General features: G+C 38.8%; 1 protein-coding gene across 1 annotated transcript; it reads right to left on the bottom strand.

Moving 5' to 3' along the window:
- Positions 1-1,582: 1,582 nt before the first annotated feature.
- Positions 1,583-6,144, bottom strand: fstl3 (follistatin-like 3 (secreted glycoprotein)). Its single transcript, XM_026305500.1, has 5 exons — positions 5,922-6,144; positions 5,356-5,541; positions 3,420-3,635; positions 3,075-3,302; positions 1,583-2,964 (listed from the first exon to the last, which is right to left on the bottom strand). Exons 1-5 carry the CDS (start codon positions 5,989-5,991, stop codon positions 2,912-2,914), a joined length of 753 nt encoding a protein of 250 aa, XP_026161285.1. The 5' UTR covers positions 5,992-6,144; the 3' UTR covers positions 1,583-2,911.
- Positions 6,145-16,287: the final 10,143 nt, after the last annotated feature.

Below are 16,287 nucleotides of genomic sequence, written 5' to 3'. Positions count from 1 at the left end.
ACCATGACATGTAGGAAAAAGCAGATGAAATATGGAGCAATGTGGGCAGAGAATTCCTGAGGTTTCAAGTTAAATGTGATCAAAATAGCTTTGACATGGCTCATAGGTTTACTCTGTGGTCATGTCATTACTACCACTGGTGTGACAGAGGCACATCACATCAGTCAGATGGCTGTGTGGTAATGATATACAGGTTACTCCTGGTGAAGGTATTACACAGTCATAATGATAAAAGCAAATGGGTTTTTATTTATCTTGAACAAATTGCATCTATTGGGATGGTTTGTCCAGATAAATGTACCAAAAGTGCTGTCTCAACTGATTTTTTACTAGGAAGGCCACAGCCATTTTATAACTTATGTCCTGAAAAATGTGACAAATGCAAATTCCTGTGGGGCCACCACTTTTAAAACATGCTGAAAAACACTGGTTTGCTGAGTTTATTGTGTGGGTCACAGAAAACTTTTTAGATGGCTCATACTTGTAAAAATACAGAAGAATTTTGTTCAGCATACCTCTAATGAAGTATATATAAGGAGTTAAAGGTTAAACATTTTCCGTATATTAATTGAAATATTAAATACTAAACTGCCATGAGGGCCTTATTGCACAGACATTTTTCTCTGCCCAGACAACTCCAGCGGGCCACACTGAGGTCATGTCTCCATGCCTGATTACAAAATCTGCCCAACAGATATGTGTTACAGTGCTGGCGTCAACATTTCTTAAGAAATACTTTTGGATCAATGGATAATGTATGATTTTATGTACAATGTAAGAAGAAAAGACAAAGATAATTTGCTGGTCACATCAACAGCCTCTCAGTGGCATTGTTATTTGCCCCGTTCGAAGTAACAAAACATCTAATTCCATTCCCAGTGTAATAAAAGGGTACTTGGACAGGAATATAAACATCTCCCTAAAGTTGAACCAGATGCTGCTGCATGACGGAGCACAGGATTCGAACGGAGAGAAAGACAGAAAAACAAGGGAGGTACACAGGAAAGTGAGTCAGTACCCAGTCCTCAGCACTTCGAAACATTCAATCCCCAACTCCGTCGCCTTCCATCCCACTAACCTCTCCCACCTAATCAAGAGCAGGGGGATATCCCTCAGGAGACAGGGGAGAAAAGCTGTCCAGCCTGGATTTGATTCGCTTTTGCCTCAGACAAGAGGCCTCAAGAGGCCTGTGAGAGAAGTAACTTAGCCACCGCACGCACAGAAGAGGAGCTCTCACCATTGTGAGGATAAACTAAGGTCCTTGCTGGCTTCTGAACACTGACCCCCCTCCCTAAACCCCAGTATAAGAAGAATGCTGTCCAGTTTCCTTTAGGGTGCAGTTATGAGCTCATTTGGCTAAGAGTGGCTATGAGTAAGACTGTGATACAGTTGAGAAAAATCCAAATATTATTAAATGCACATCAGTTTTGCAGTTAAGTATTATGTGTATTTTTAATGTACTCTATTGTGTTTGCATGGATACAACAATACACAGCGGTGAACTAAGATATAATAGGAAAAACAAATCATATTCCCCGGTGTGTTACTCTTCTAAAAACTTAAAAAAAAGATTGACAACACATTGTGACAAATATGACATTTTATGTTGTTTTGAAGTGGCAGTACAAAAATACAAAAATATGTTGATGCATTTATCCTTTAAACTTCACAGTAGGTACATGAACAGGTACACATAAGATTTATATTTACAGAAGAGTCATTAAAATGTTCCATAATACACTGTAAGGAATATTTAAAATATCCAGACATCTGCTTTGAGTTTAAATTGGATCACTTGACCATTTTTATAGGTATCTTACCAATTTTACCAGTGTGAATACTGAACAGCTCTACTCATCTCTAATGTTAGTATAATCATGCATGTTCAGTTGGCCAGTTGTCCATTCCCAGACAAATTTCATTTTCTTTTCAATCAGACCATACTAATAACATTTGTCTGTCCAGTAAGTTCTTGAAAAAAAAAATCCAAGTCAAAGCAGCAAAACAGCATCAGAATGAACTAGCATGACCTACAAAAATGCATTTACAAAACAAAGCCAAGCATTCAACAGAGGAGGTATTGTAGAGGGTTTGGGGTTGTACCAACAGTCTGCTGAGACTCCAACAAACACAAGCAAACTGTTAATTTTAGTGATCAGCGGGTGGCTGAGAGTTTGGATCAGCATCCAGAGTAAACGTGTGTGGGGAGAGAGGGCGCAAGACTATTCAGGTTTGTTTAGACTGAACCCCTTCCTCACCTCCCAAACAAAAGCTAGAGTACATACAGTACAACTATAGTTGTCCTGTTCTTGGTTGTGGTGTATTGAAACCAGATTGTCAGGCTATATAGTGGTATCAACTTTCCACACAAATTAGTATTGCTTTCCATCAACTTATGAGGGAAAACTGTTTATTTGTGGGGAATGGCGCCTGTAAAAACCTGTAAAATGCCATTGGCAGTGACTGCTATTGTACATACACAATGAACAAAAAACAATAAATACTATTTTTGGATCACCTTTCCCAAGGATATATGGATTTGTTACTAGGATAAAACATAAATAGAGTTTGATACCTTCTCCAATAAATAATAGTGGTATTCTATTTACAATATGCACACATCTCCCAAAAAGCTCATGAGATATTTGTATCTTGAGACACGTGTTTATCTCCCTCTACCTTCCAAATGTACACAAGGTCAACACAAATTGCTGAACTTTTTTGTAGCTCTTGTTGAGGCCATCTTCCAACATGGGTCTTCTATGTTAAATGTATCATCGTTCTGTGTACAAGGAGGAGAGTGAGTGATTGTCAGAAAAAAGAGGTCATCATGGGAAGCTAGTGGCATGACACTTGGAAATTTTGTTGACCAACTCATCTTTTGTAGAAAGCTGTGTCAGGAATTGTCCATCTAAACTGCATTTTCCTCACTGGCTTCAAAATCTGAAGCTTTCCGAGGGGGACCTGTACAAACAGACAGACAGAATCAAAATTAACCTGCATCATCATTATTACTTAAATTATTATAAATAAAGACACCTGAAAAAAGAGGTGGCTGTTCTGTGTAATCTTACTGTTGCAGTGGCCATAGTGGCGGACTCCTATGGAGCGGCCGAGGAAGCAGGTGGCGCGACGGAGGTGGCAGGCACTGGGGTAAGTGATGTTGTCATTGCCACAGATAGGGTGCTCAGACGGCATGGGTATTGGGCAAGGTGTAGTGCGGCACATGACACAGTGAGCACTGTTAGTCTGGTCAGTCACACAGGTGTGAGTTCCTGGACACACCACATTGGAACATGACTCTATGGAAGACATGGAGAAAGTAAAGTCATTAGGAAATGATTGATTCTCTTCCTTCTATGAAGAGCAAACTGGCATTAAAATTTGAGAGACCAGATAAATCCATAAATGTTGCTTACTTTTGCATTCTCCTTGGTACATGACCTCTAGCTCTTGGTGTCCCATGCAGCGGGCCATCAGCAGTGCACAGTCATCTATATATGTCTTCCCATCGCTGCCACACACAGCATGCTTCCGGGAAATGTGAGAGCAGTCTGGAGAGCACACACACTGAGGTCTGCCCATCTTCATCTTGCAAACTTTCCCGGGACTGCATTTGACTCCTTCACAAGACTCTACAAAAGCACAGTGAGTGGTTTCATATGTGCATGAACACACCACAATGTCAGTATAATGTTACTGTATTAACAAGTCTGCAGACATCAGTTGATCTGCAGGCATTTTCATACAAAACAAGTTTGAAATCTGGGGTTTTCCCAGACCATAACACAATTTTCACCTTGCACAATATTTACAATAATCACATTTCTTTATTGACCGTTACACACAGGGGTGTCTCGCCTGGTGGAATGTGAGGCTGGTGTGTTTTCATAACAGATCTATGTGTACGGCTGCACACAGATTGGGCTAAGCTCCTGCAGAGAGACAGAGGGGTTCTGAAGCAGATGGAGTTCAAATAGCTGTCAGATAAGTTTACAGACTGAGAAGAGAGGAAGCCCCAGGCTCTTCTGACACGCCATAATGTCAGAGCTCAGGAGGAACTGTAATACTACACAGTGCAGAATAAACATCAGAGAATGGCTACATGTCTCTTCCCAGGACCTTTCTGAGCCCTTAGAGGTGATGCCTGATCAGGAGCTGGTTTCCTGTCACTACCAGAACATCAATATCTCCTTTTATATTGACCTTTGTATGGACTCTCTTGGTCTAGCTTGTGCTTTCTATCAGTCTCTTTTTCTCTATCTCTGTGTATACAGTTTTATCTCTTTCTCTAGCAATAAAAGGACATCTGAAAACAAACTATTCTTATGATAATTTTCCTGCCTTTCTCTGAACCGATAAACTTTTATTCGTGTGATATTCATGATACTGACAGAATTCCAAATGATCAAGACAGTCTTGCACATTATGAGTCCCTGACATCTGTGCATGTGGCAGACATTTGCTCTTGCTGGGATATTCTATTCTGGTTTGGGAAAAGTTAACACAGTTTTGATTTTACCAATTTTGTTCATTTTCCATGTGATGCAGCTGCTTACATTTATGAGTCATTTTTTTTATAAACCTGTAGGCTACCTTTGACTGTGGTCTCTTAGCTTAATTAAAGTTTATCCAAATACAACCCACATCTCTGCGTCTCTGTTTCTTTTAACCATGTGACAAGTCCAGGGCTGTGGGTGGGTGTGTGTTTTCCAAAAAATGCCAGTAGCTAGGTTTTTACTGGAACTTATCCACATGAAGAGACTCAAATTTCTGGCCATTAATCACATAGTGCAAGTATTGCTTATGAAAACAGAATTAATCAGCAAGTGAACCTGAATGAACCTTGCAAAGATTCCACAGGAGGAAGCTTCTCAGCACAGCTGGGTGGAGTTATGTGGAATGCCTCTCCTCGATCCACGTCTGCATTTTGTTAGAAAGCTGCATCGGGAACTCATTGTGTAAATATCTTGAGTCACAGATGACATGGTTCAAATTAACTTTCACTGACTCTCAGGGAGATACACAAGCTGTTTTGTGTAATGGAACAGCCAATTTATCAGTGATGACCCTGAGATCTCCTGTTTTAAGTATTCAAATGATATCTCAGCATTTTTTAAAACTCCCAGCAAATATTGCCAAAATACCACCTGTCGGTATCAACATAAGTCCAATCAAGTATTTATTATAGACAGTCAGTGTTACAGTACACCATTCAATGTTTAGGTCAGATGCAATGACTAATACTATGCCACACAGTGGTAAGTCAAAGCAATACATTAGTAAACAATTCTTTAAAATTGAGGTACTTAGATGACTCAGCTAATCTGTTTTTTTAAAAGTTTGTTTGTTTACCTTTGCATGGTTTACAGGAGACAATTCCTAGGAAGCCCAGCAGGCTGACCTCATTCATGGGCAGACTGGTGTTGGACCATGCTGTGTCCAGGCGGCCCCCAGAGCAGCATTCCTCTTTGGTCACCCCTCTCATCAGCACCATGTCACACCGTTGGTTCTGACTTTGCTGCAGCCAGCACATCCCAGCTTGACACAGTGGAAAAACATACATATAACAAATTCAGTTACCCTAATACAAATAAATCATCGCAGAAATATACAATCAAATTTCAGTCAGGTTAACAAAAAATGTCTCATAAAATTGTAGTATAGCTTTGTTTATTATAAAATGCTAATATATAGCACCTATCTGTGAAGTTTCTAAAGTTATTAATTACATATGTATATTCTAATAAGTATATATTTAAAGACGTGTTATTGAAAAGATTTGTTTAAAACATAAGCAGTTTTGTCATAAGTCTGGGGTAAAGACAGTATCTCAATTCTGGAAACAAGGACCTCAATATGAAAACTGCAAGAAAATTCAATACTCAAGTATGTGATCAAAGTTTTTTCAGTCAACTCACCACTGGCCGGATTCCTCCCAACCTGATGCAAAGTGAGAATCACCTCAAAAACAAACATCAAAAGTCTCATCGTGCACTCTGTTTAGTATAAAGGCTTGTTGTGAAAGCTTGTCTGTGCAAATATCAGCAAGAAGAAGTGATGTTCCTCTGGCAAACACAGCAGACCACTCTAACTCAGCTCTGGAAGTAGCTCTGCCTTATGTGAATGAATGTGTTGTGGATAAGTGATGTCGTTCCCCCTCTGTATAAATATTTAGCCCAGATGGAATTATGCTGCTGGGATGGGCGATCCTCTCAGCCAGTCATAAGCCAGGGCAGGACACGGTTTGACTCTGACTCAATTTCCAGAGTCGGGAAATGATCCAAGCCCTCCAGCTCCAGACGCTGGGCACTTATATGACCTCACAAAACATTTTCACACCATATTAGACTAATTAAAGGCTAATTCAATCTTAGAAAAGACTTAAAATAGGTTCTAGATTAACTTTTTGAATTTTTTTATTAAATTTTAAATTAAGTGGTTTTTCAACAGTCAGTAAGTTTTCTTCATTCAGCTTACTGAATAGATGAATAGACTAACTGGATTTATGTTAAGATAAGCTGTTTTGGGTAACTGGGAAAATACTTTATTGCATAATAATTTCCGACTACGGACTTACAAGAAGCAGTTCAAGTTATTTTTTTTTTGTCTGGTGAGTCTGGCATGTTTTCATCTGTATGGTCACATCTCTTTTTTAGGAAGAAGAGGCATAGCTTGAAGGTTTTTACTCTCCCCACAATTAATGTACTTTTTGATGGTACCTTCTCCCTATAAACTATTCTATCTGGTTTTGGAGGGAAAAGAAGCCTGTTGAAACTGCATATGGGTATTGTGTTTAAAAAATGTTCTTTAAAAGGTACACCACTGAGGTTTTAGGCAGCTTAGATGTTTCTTATCACACTACACCAACGGGTTTCTGATTCCAGGTTCATAGTACGGCACACTGTGCAGGACAACAAACACATGAAGTACACACTACAGTACATGAAGAATTATTTTCAGGGGCAAAAAGAACCAGGAGATAGTCTGACCCCCACAGAGCCCTGATCTGGGCAGTGTGGAGTCAGTCTGGGATCACATGAAGAGACAGAAACACTGGGACACCCTGAATCTACAGAAGAACTTCAGCAGCTTCTCCAAGGTGCTGCAAAGTACCAGGAGAAACTGTGTGCAGGCCAAACCAGAGAGAACTGCTGCTGGTTTAAGGGCTGGTTTGTAATTTATATTGAAAACAACTATTTATGAAATTTATATTAAAAGCATCCGTGATGTATTTCTAGTGCCTAAAACATGTGCACAGTACTGTATGTGATCACTAGTGACCCTAAATTGTAGGCTACTACTTTGTAGTGTAAATACAGAGAAAGTAAAAAGACCACTGCAATGAAGTGGTTAACGTCTAAGGTTATTGTCAAAAGGTTTCTGGCCATAATACCCTAAATTTAATTGATATCAGGTGCCTAATATATTCATGACTACAGTACTTGAATCAACAAAGTCATTTGCCTGTCCAACATTGTCATATCTCATTTTGACTATTTGGGTTTATCAATGAATGCTGATGTTTTGTTCTGCAGCTGCAGTTAGAATAACATTGGGTGATGAGGGGAGGAGTGGGAGTGAAGGTGGTCTGCCCTTGGGCAGTATATCAAGTTCAATCAACAAGACTGTGTTAGAGCTTATCAAGAACATTTATGTCTGTTCCCTCATTTTTGTCTATGATCAAACACACAGAGTCAGAGAGAACTTTGAAATGCTGTTGATGTATATACATAATATGTGTCAACAAAAAGAACAGGTTTGTTTGTTTAACATCATTCAGTCTTCAGAAACAACTCACTAAAGGTAACTAGAGGCTGCTAATCAGCAGACATGCATTATCATCATGTCTGATCAGAACATCTGCACTGTTCTTCTCTCTTGCACTCATTCACCCTCTAACGCTTAGAGACATACACTAATGCCAAAGTAATGTGCGTCTGCCCATCTGTCTGTCACAGTTTTTTTAATGGTCCCTTTTGATCGTTGCAGGGGAAATGAAGGTAGCATATGCTGCAGTATCTCAGTCTTTGTGAAAGATGTTCCCTTCTTTAGCAAAGATCCCCAGGGCAGCAAAGGAATGCTGACTGATCGAGGAGGGGAGGAAAGACAAAAAGACAGCAGTAAGCGATGGATGTGGGTGGCCTTCCTCTTCACTAGGTCTCTGCAGATCCACTCAGCCCCTCATATGGTTTGGATCATAACTGACGAGCCATACAAATGAATGCAGCATGGTGGGGACTTTGGAGCACCCACTTATGTATGATTTTTATTAAGGTTCCGCTTACTGTGTCCCATCTTACTGAAATATTGGTCTCTTTCAAGTGGTTGGGGTCTGTGGAGTAGCGTGAAATTGAAGAAGCCCCTGATGGACTGTGTCTAATGTGAAATAAAGAGGTAGAGTGCATTTCTGACAGGGCAGGTGTGGATCTCAGTCTGCCATGCTGTACGTTTGGCTGTAACAAAGAAGAAATGGCAAAAACACCACTGCCATCTAGTGGAGGAAGATGGAGCATGTATATCTAACCTTTGTAGATCATAATGCTGGGTTTGACTCCTATGAATTTAACTTACAAATGCAAGTGGTGTTTATTTGAGAATCTAGCCGGAGAAACATTATAAACTTTAAACAAAAATGTGGATACCGTCCACTAAATGTATGGCCAAGGGCATTAGACCATGGGATAATGGAAAAATGCAAATAATTTCAGGAAAGAAAATTTTCTACATTTTCAATATAAGTTAAGTAAACCAAGTATTTTTTTGTTTTAACTTAACAAGTTACCATTTCATCTACTCGCAGTTGTCTTTGGCTGGATCAATTAGAGTTAACCTATTTTTTTTTTCTTTTACCCTGTTTTCAAGTTAATTAACTAAATATGAAGCTGCAGCCAGTCACACTAACGCTACTTAACTCTAGCTAGCTAACCTTAGCTATTGGTTAGCATAACTAGATTAATCTAAACTAAGCTAACAGTCATTGTTACTAAATACTAAAAACTCAATTTCAATTGTTTTAACCTTTTAACTGCATTTTGGGTAATTTATAGCTAACCTTTTGTGATAATGTTGTTAGTCTCTCACTGTGGAATATCTGGATCTATTTTTAAATAGGGCTGCTGCATATTGCAATCAGGCTTTGCAGGTGCAATTTGCAAGAACGTCCAGATGAGGACAGTCCTCACCTGTCTCTGAATTTTCCATACTAGGATTATAACAGTGTTCATTTTATCACTGTGATCTCCTTAAATCACCATATGTCCTCACTTAATAAAAGATAATTAGACACTAATTTTGGATATCAAAGCCGTCCTAAATGTAATGTGTGCTTGTCTAGACGCATAAGCAATATCTATGATGTTGTGTGCCCTCAGGAATGACAGCTCACATTCTGATATCAGTAATGATTAGGTGCTTGACCTGTTCCAACATGACAATTAGACCTTGAGAATAAAACACATGTTTGTTCTTTAGATTCTTTCAGTCACACCAACATGTTGTGTTCATTTCTGGAAAAATACCCATTTATTTGTTTACCACTAGTAACTAACTAAGTAATTATTGTGTAGCTGTAGCCATTATGTGAACTGCACCCTTCATTTCACAGGTAGAAGAGACTGCACTCTTGACTGATTGAGAATATAAAGTTTTTGTCTTTCTACTGAGCTGTATTATTTTTTATTTTTACCACTGTATATGAAATCAGTTTAAAAGAAATAAATAAGTCCTGGTGTTGGTGTGTAGGTCCCTCTGCTAAACAGGGCTCAGCAGTGGTAATTGCTCTGTGTGCCCTAGACTGGCTGAAAGCAGCTGCATCATCTATCCACTCAATTTACCCCTAATGTGTGTTACTGATTGAACCGGAAATGAGGGCAGGAAAAGTGACGAGGCCGGATAGAATCACCCCCTCTGTATCACTTTCCTCCTTCTCTTCTTCCACCTCACCCTTACCCTCTCCTTCCCTGCTTCCTTCCTGTGTTTAGTGATGCCCACGTGAAGCCCCTCCAGCAGTTCATTAATGGAGAAGGTTAATGTCAACACACGCGCTGCTCATGCAAACAGCACCCCTTCCCTCTTCACCCATCTTCCTCCCTCTCTCCCAGCCATCCCCCTCTGCCTCCATGTCACCTTTTCCACTCTCCTGAGCCCTCTCTTTCCCCACTTACATTGCAACCAGAGCAGGGCACTAAAGCGGTCGTGACTAAGGGTCTCCCTTGGTAGAACAATTTACTGTCATTTAGCTCAGTCTGTGTGCTGCTCTGGACCTCTCTGCTCTCCCCAAGTGGGCTGGAATAACCCCCGATGTTCATCTCCTCTATAAACACCTCATGCTCCTGCATTCATGGAGGCTTGTAAAAGTGCTTAAGTGTTTTTATTCAACTTGAATAACAGGCTTTCATGACCCCGGTGTCACCAGACTTTACCATAGACCCTTTTGTTGGGAAGATTACTCATTTGAAAGTTAAGGCATAATGTGGAGTTATCCACTATTCAGTCAGTATATTAACATTCATATATACAACATATTGGACAACTAATATGTGTCTGTGGGGTGATGAAAGTATGCAATTTGCTTTTTTATGGCTGATAACTGGAACTGAGTTTGCTTCAATCAATATTTTGGTAGATTTTGCAATATGTTACTGGTAATTTCCTAAATTTAGTTTTACAGTGATGGATGAAAGAATTACCAGATATTTCTTCTGAGGAGAAAAAGGTGCCTGTGTATAGAGTCTCTTGTTGCTTAACTAGTTTGTTACTGAGTATCAATAACTGCCACTGTATTTTCATTATATGTGTGCTGCAAACAATAGAAGTGCTCAATTGAAAATACCATGTAGTATGTCTTTTTGTTAGTTATTGCTGCAAGTTGCTAAATTGTTAGGAGTACTTGCACGACAAGGGCAATCATAAACACATCAGACTGAAGAATCTGCTGCTGATCACAGATAGCTCAAATGTAAAACCTTGAAGCAGAGGCCTTTACTTACTTTAGGAGTAGGTAGATTGATATTGATCTCTTTTTTGGTGATTTGAGGCTTTCTCTTTTGAGTTATTGTGTTTTAGAGTCTTCACTTTTATTAATTGAACTGCATCAACAAAACTTAAGTCTGAGTTGTTATAGTATTTTCTGGGAGTTAGTGCCAGTTCTGCTGTCTATGATCTCAGACAAAATGTAATTAAAAATTTACAGAAGTTATTTTTTTCTTTGTAGTTTTATTTATTCCGCAATTTTATTTGAACAAATTTTAGGAAAAGTTAATTTTGACGATACAGATGGGAAATTCCAGCTGTGCCCTGATCACAGCTATACCACTATCCATATTGTTATACATACTATGTCTGCCTTGTGATCACAACTGATGTGCCAGCAACCATCTGCTGTCTTGACACTTCAAGTTGCCTTATGTTGCCTTGAGAACTCACTTACACAAACCGTGTTTGTCCTCATTTAAAGCTGTCACACTCTGTACTGCTAATTGGTATTCAACTTGATATGACTCACTGCAGGCAGGCAGCCACACTTTACTGTATTTGCTTTCTGCGTGAATCTTAGAATCTTAGCAAAATTATATAATCTGGCAAGGGAAAAAGTCTCAAAAGTCATGATGATGTATAACAAACAGAAGCTATATTAGAAAGAAGAACAGGGATCACAAATAAACTTTGGCTCTTTCTCACTACTGACTGGCTCAACATCAGCGCAAACTTATGTTTATGTTGTTTTGTCCCCTCCTTGTGAGGCATTATTCATAATCAAATATTTGAGATTGCAACAGAAGGTGAATTTTAGCTTTTTTAACAATAAATCATATGATTAGTGAAATGTATAGTAATATAATCCATCTACAGAGAAAAAGAAACAAAATGTAATTTTGTAAAAGTAATGAATGGAATATATTCACAGTAATTGCAGTCATGAAAGTAGTTTCTGCGATCTAGATATGAGTCACAGGTGTAAAAGTTAGCTCATCATGCAAAGTGTTTATTCTTACTTTTATTGCCTGAGTTTCCCCTTCCATATGCAGCATAAAAAACATAATAAGTGGTTAGTTTACAAAACTTATATAAAAGGTAATGTTATTCTTTACATAATATGCTTGTTGAAGACTGCTGCAAACCACGGCAGGATCATAAAATAGCCTATCATGCCATGGTCTACAGCAGTGTCTGAAAAGCGCACAGAACATGTTTGTTATTTGTGCTTAAATTACACTAAAAACAGCGTCTCTTTGCCGTTGCGCCAGGATTGAATATGACCCAGCAGAGAGGTAGCACAAGTAAGTAGTCATTTTCATTTGCGTTCAACTCATCATCATACAGGCCTGGGAGAAGGGATTCTATAGCACCTTTAGGATTGTTTTAGGGGGCAGGGTGGTAGTGGACATAATTAGTGGTATGTAAACAAGCTTTTATTTTGTCATTTGCATGAATCTTTTGTTTTTTGTGGCTTGTATTGTGATGACATGAGTCATATTTGTTTTAAGCCTTCCATCATCATCTCATCTGTGTGCCTTGTCTGTTTTGTTGAGCTGAATTCACTGGCAGCACAGTGTGAATTGCTGTCAGACCTGTCCTGGTTAAAGCTCATGTAGAGCTCAGACCCTGCAAAATGAAGCAGACTGAGCAGGATCCTACAGCTCAAAGGACGAAGTTGTTATTTTGTCTCAAAGAACACAGCATTTTTATGAAGCTCTCATTGAGTGTTTGCTTGCTAATTGAACACTAAGAATGCAGGGCAAAACAGATCTTGCATGCCTTTTTTGTGTGTGACTGTAGCAGAGGATCAGCTGTTTGACCAAACAAAGTGTAACTTTAAACCTTAGCTTATGCAGACTAGAAGAAAATATTCATATCATATTAGTTGTCAGCCTGGTCAGACCTCACCTGTGTACTGGCCATCCTCCTCTAACTTTAGAGGCTGCCTCTCTGCGATCTAGCCCTATAAAGGCTCTTGACTGCAGAAGAGCTGATGCTCATGCTGGCAGCAGTAGCCATGGCAACAAATGACTGAAGTGGATCTGTTGCCACTATTGTGTTAAAAGCTGTTAGAAACACATAAATAACATGAAACAGAGGAGGAAAAGTTTAGATTCTTTTTCAGAACTGAGCACAATGTGAAATCCCTGAAACCATGTGACTGATTCACTTCATTCAGGCTGAAAATGAATCAATCAGAAGTAAAAAACAGACACATTCATGTGTCAAGTGTGCATAGACCGATACTGCAGTTGGTTATTGTCACTGCCAGTGTGATTTTACAGTTCTTCTGGTGATATTTGCAACTGATTTTATTGTTGACATGCTGATTTACGAGTTTCCTATTACCGCCCTCTCTCTTGTCACCAACAGCAATGAATTATTCCGGAGAATGAAATCAATCTCTCTTCCATATAAGGTGAAGTAGCAGTTCCCTTACAGTGCCAGACAAAATGGGTGACAGGGGATGGGAATAAATGGTAACTGAAAAAAGACTGACTGCTGTATAAATATTTGAACAAGCAAAAGGGCAGATGGGTCTTTAGAATTAATTATCCCGCTCAGTGTAAATATGGACATTAGGGGCAACTTACAATGAATAGAGGCACCACGCAGGGGTTTATGCAGTATTAATGACCAGCAGAAAAAGGCTTCTCACCTCTTAAAGTGGAATATGTTCACCGGACTTCAGGGTTCACAGCTGCTGTTAGGAGGAATGCCATTTTAACTGACAGCAAGTGACGTAAGAATTTAAACATCAGTCTGTATGTAGGTTTGCTGGACAATTTTTCATACAGAGTTGCTTCATATTCAGACAGTATCTCATACAGGGTTGCAGAACATTTCTAAAAGTGATAGTATCTGGGCATTCATAAGTTATGGCACCAAACATAGCTGACACTGTGGAGGTCAATATGTTTGGTGTTGAGACAAAGTGTTAACAATAAAAATAGACTATCTGAAATAAGTGCTTTAAAATATGTACAGTACGTGTCTCTTTTAATTTAAACATGCCATTTTTATCATGATGATATTTTAATACAATAAAAGTAAATATTTTAAATTCAAGATAAAGCACATTTCTCCTTACAGAACACATCAGCTCCTTTTTTATTCTTAAATAACATAATCATTAAATCAATTTTGAGCACTGTCAATGCATGTGAAAACATAATGAACATAACATGGCCCAGAAAGGGTTAAGAAATCAACATTTATATAAACAAGATACTCAAAAGTAAAAGACCTTGGAATCCCAGGTACAATATAACATAAATTCAAAATCACTTAAATAAAACATTTTCTATTTATTTTTAACTTGCTGAAAGTCACAGAAAATTGCCCCATTTAATTTTTATATATATATTTATATATAACTGCAGTGTTGGAGGTGGCACAGTACATTGTTCTGTTAAACGTTGGAGAATGGGAGTGGGTAGAAGAGTTCTTATTTGCAGGCAATAGGAAGAAAAAGTTCTTTCTAGAAATAATGGATTGATGACTGTAAAAAGAAATAAAGCAGGGACAATAAACGACAAACAAACATGGACTGCACATGTGACAACAGCACAATGAGCACAATATTTCCCAGCATGTACAATTCTACCGACAGTAGTTGAAAGCACACATATGGACCTCCCACACATCACACACTCTTCACTACACTCACGCCTTCCACACTTGTGCCCACACATACACACATACTACTTTATGTAGTCAGGTTATAAAAACGCTATCTGCTCCACACACACACACACACACACACACACACACATATACACACTCAGTCACTCACACCTACCTACCCCATGCCCCTGTGGCTCAGCTGGCATCACTAATGATCTGTGAGCTGTTACAAAACAAAAGGTCTTCATCCCGCCATCTCCAAACATTACTCATTGCTCTCGCAGAGAGGATGTGCTCTGTTACATGTAGTGGGCTGCTCTATTCAATATTTCTAGCAATAGCTTAGACATGTGGGCCATTTTTGTCTCCTGAATGATATGTAATCTTAGCAGAAGGAAGCCACCTACCGAGGCCACATGGAGCATTATAGTGACAGTGGCTGAGATCATTTGCATTGTGATTTGGTGCTATACAAATAAAATTGAATTGAATTGAATTGAATTGACTACAGCTACTGTTAAATTGATGAAAAAGATTAAAAGTCCATCCTCTCTTGTCTTTTCTCCTGTTGGTTAAAACCACATTGAAAGCCAAGCTATTTCATTTTATTGCATAGTCTATTTCCATGTCACAGGATAGCTCAGGCACATTAGTGGTGAAACTCACATTTTCTTGTGTGTGGCATCTAAAGACATAGTGATGACATTATATATCAGCATTGAAAATTGTTGGAAAATGTGTCCATTTTGTGTATTCTAAAAGTATACAATGACGTTGCAGTTCCAACATTACATACTGATTTTAAAATGGATGATAACCTTAACATTCATTCTGGTGGGCAGGGGTGGGGGGGGTGGGATCTGAATGGGTACCAGCTGTTTCCACAGGCCCTAATTAAGACCAGAGAAGCTTCTGTATGTGAGTGTGTCATGAGTGGACTGACTGAAATGTGTGAAAGAGAAAGGATAGAAAGGGGATGTTCCATAATGAGCTGACTGTAGTCACGACCCCCCCCTTTTTTGTCCCATGTATGTCTAATCTAGATTTGTGAGCTTGTTTCTTAACAGCTAATGAGCTGTCAGAGGGTTGATGCATTGTCCTGGTCCCTGCTACCGAATTGTTGATTTAAAAAAAAAAATTACAGTGTCAGTGTAGCACTTTATTCTACAGAGAATTGAGAAATTTTTGTTGCAGAAATTATAACATATACCCAAACTTTAGATTAAATGAGTTATCAGACTAAGATTTTCTTGTTTCTTGTCTTGTGCATTGTGTTGCTTTGTTCTACATTGGCTAGAATATTTCAAACTTGTACAACATGTGTTCTGAGATACCATTTGGGAGCAATCCACAAAGAAATAGGATGTATTAAATATTAACAAAACATCAAGGGTGACTGTTACATAATATGACCTTATTTTTCCGAACGTTGTCTAGACCTGCTGTTTGTGCCAAACATTTTTCAGGGATAAATACAGCAAATTAAGTTCTTGCTTCTCTCCACCTTTATTCAACTCCCCCATTTGTATTTCACTCAACTGTCACGTACACAGCAAATATACCCCCTTGGCTCTACTCATTTACTTCAATTTTTTATTTGAGCCAGAACAGCCATATGCCTACAGAGGACAATGTATGTTGGATTCAGGAAATATTACTTATGGCATTTAAAAGGAACAC

This window comes from Mastacembelus armatus, chromosome 4, assembly GCF_900324485.2.
Source record: "Mastacembelus armatus chromosome 4, fMasArm1.2, whole genome shotgun sequence".
NCBI lineage: Eukaryota > Metazoa > Chordata > Actinopteri > Synbranchiformes > Mastacembelidae > Mastacembelus > Mastacembelus armatus.
This window is presented reverse-complemented; position numbering and strand designations above follow the sequence as displayed.

Coding starts and splice junctions, on each gene's coding strand:
- fstl3 (XM_026305500.1), bottom strand. CDS start 5,991: ATGAGACTTTTGATGTTTGTTTTTGAGGTGATTCTCACTTTGCATCAG. Junction 3,636..5,355: donor CTCCTGTAAACCATGCAAAG/GTAAACAAACAA, acceptor GTGCTTTTGTAG/AGTCTTGTGAAGGAGTCAAA. Junction 3,303..3,419: donor GTACCAAGGAGAATGCAAAA/GTAAGCAACATT, acceptor TGTCTTCCATAG/AGTCATGTTCCAATGTGGTG.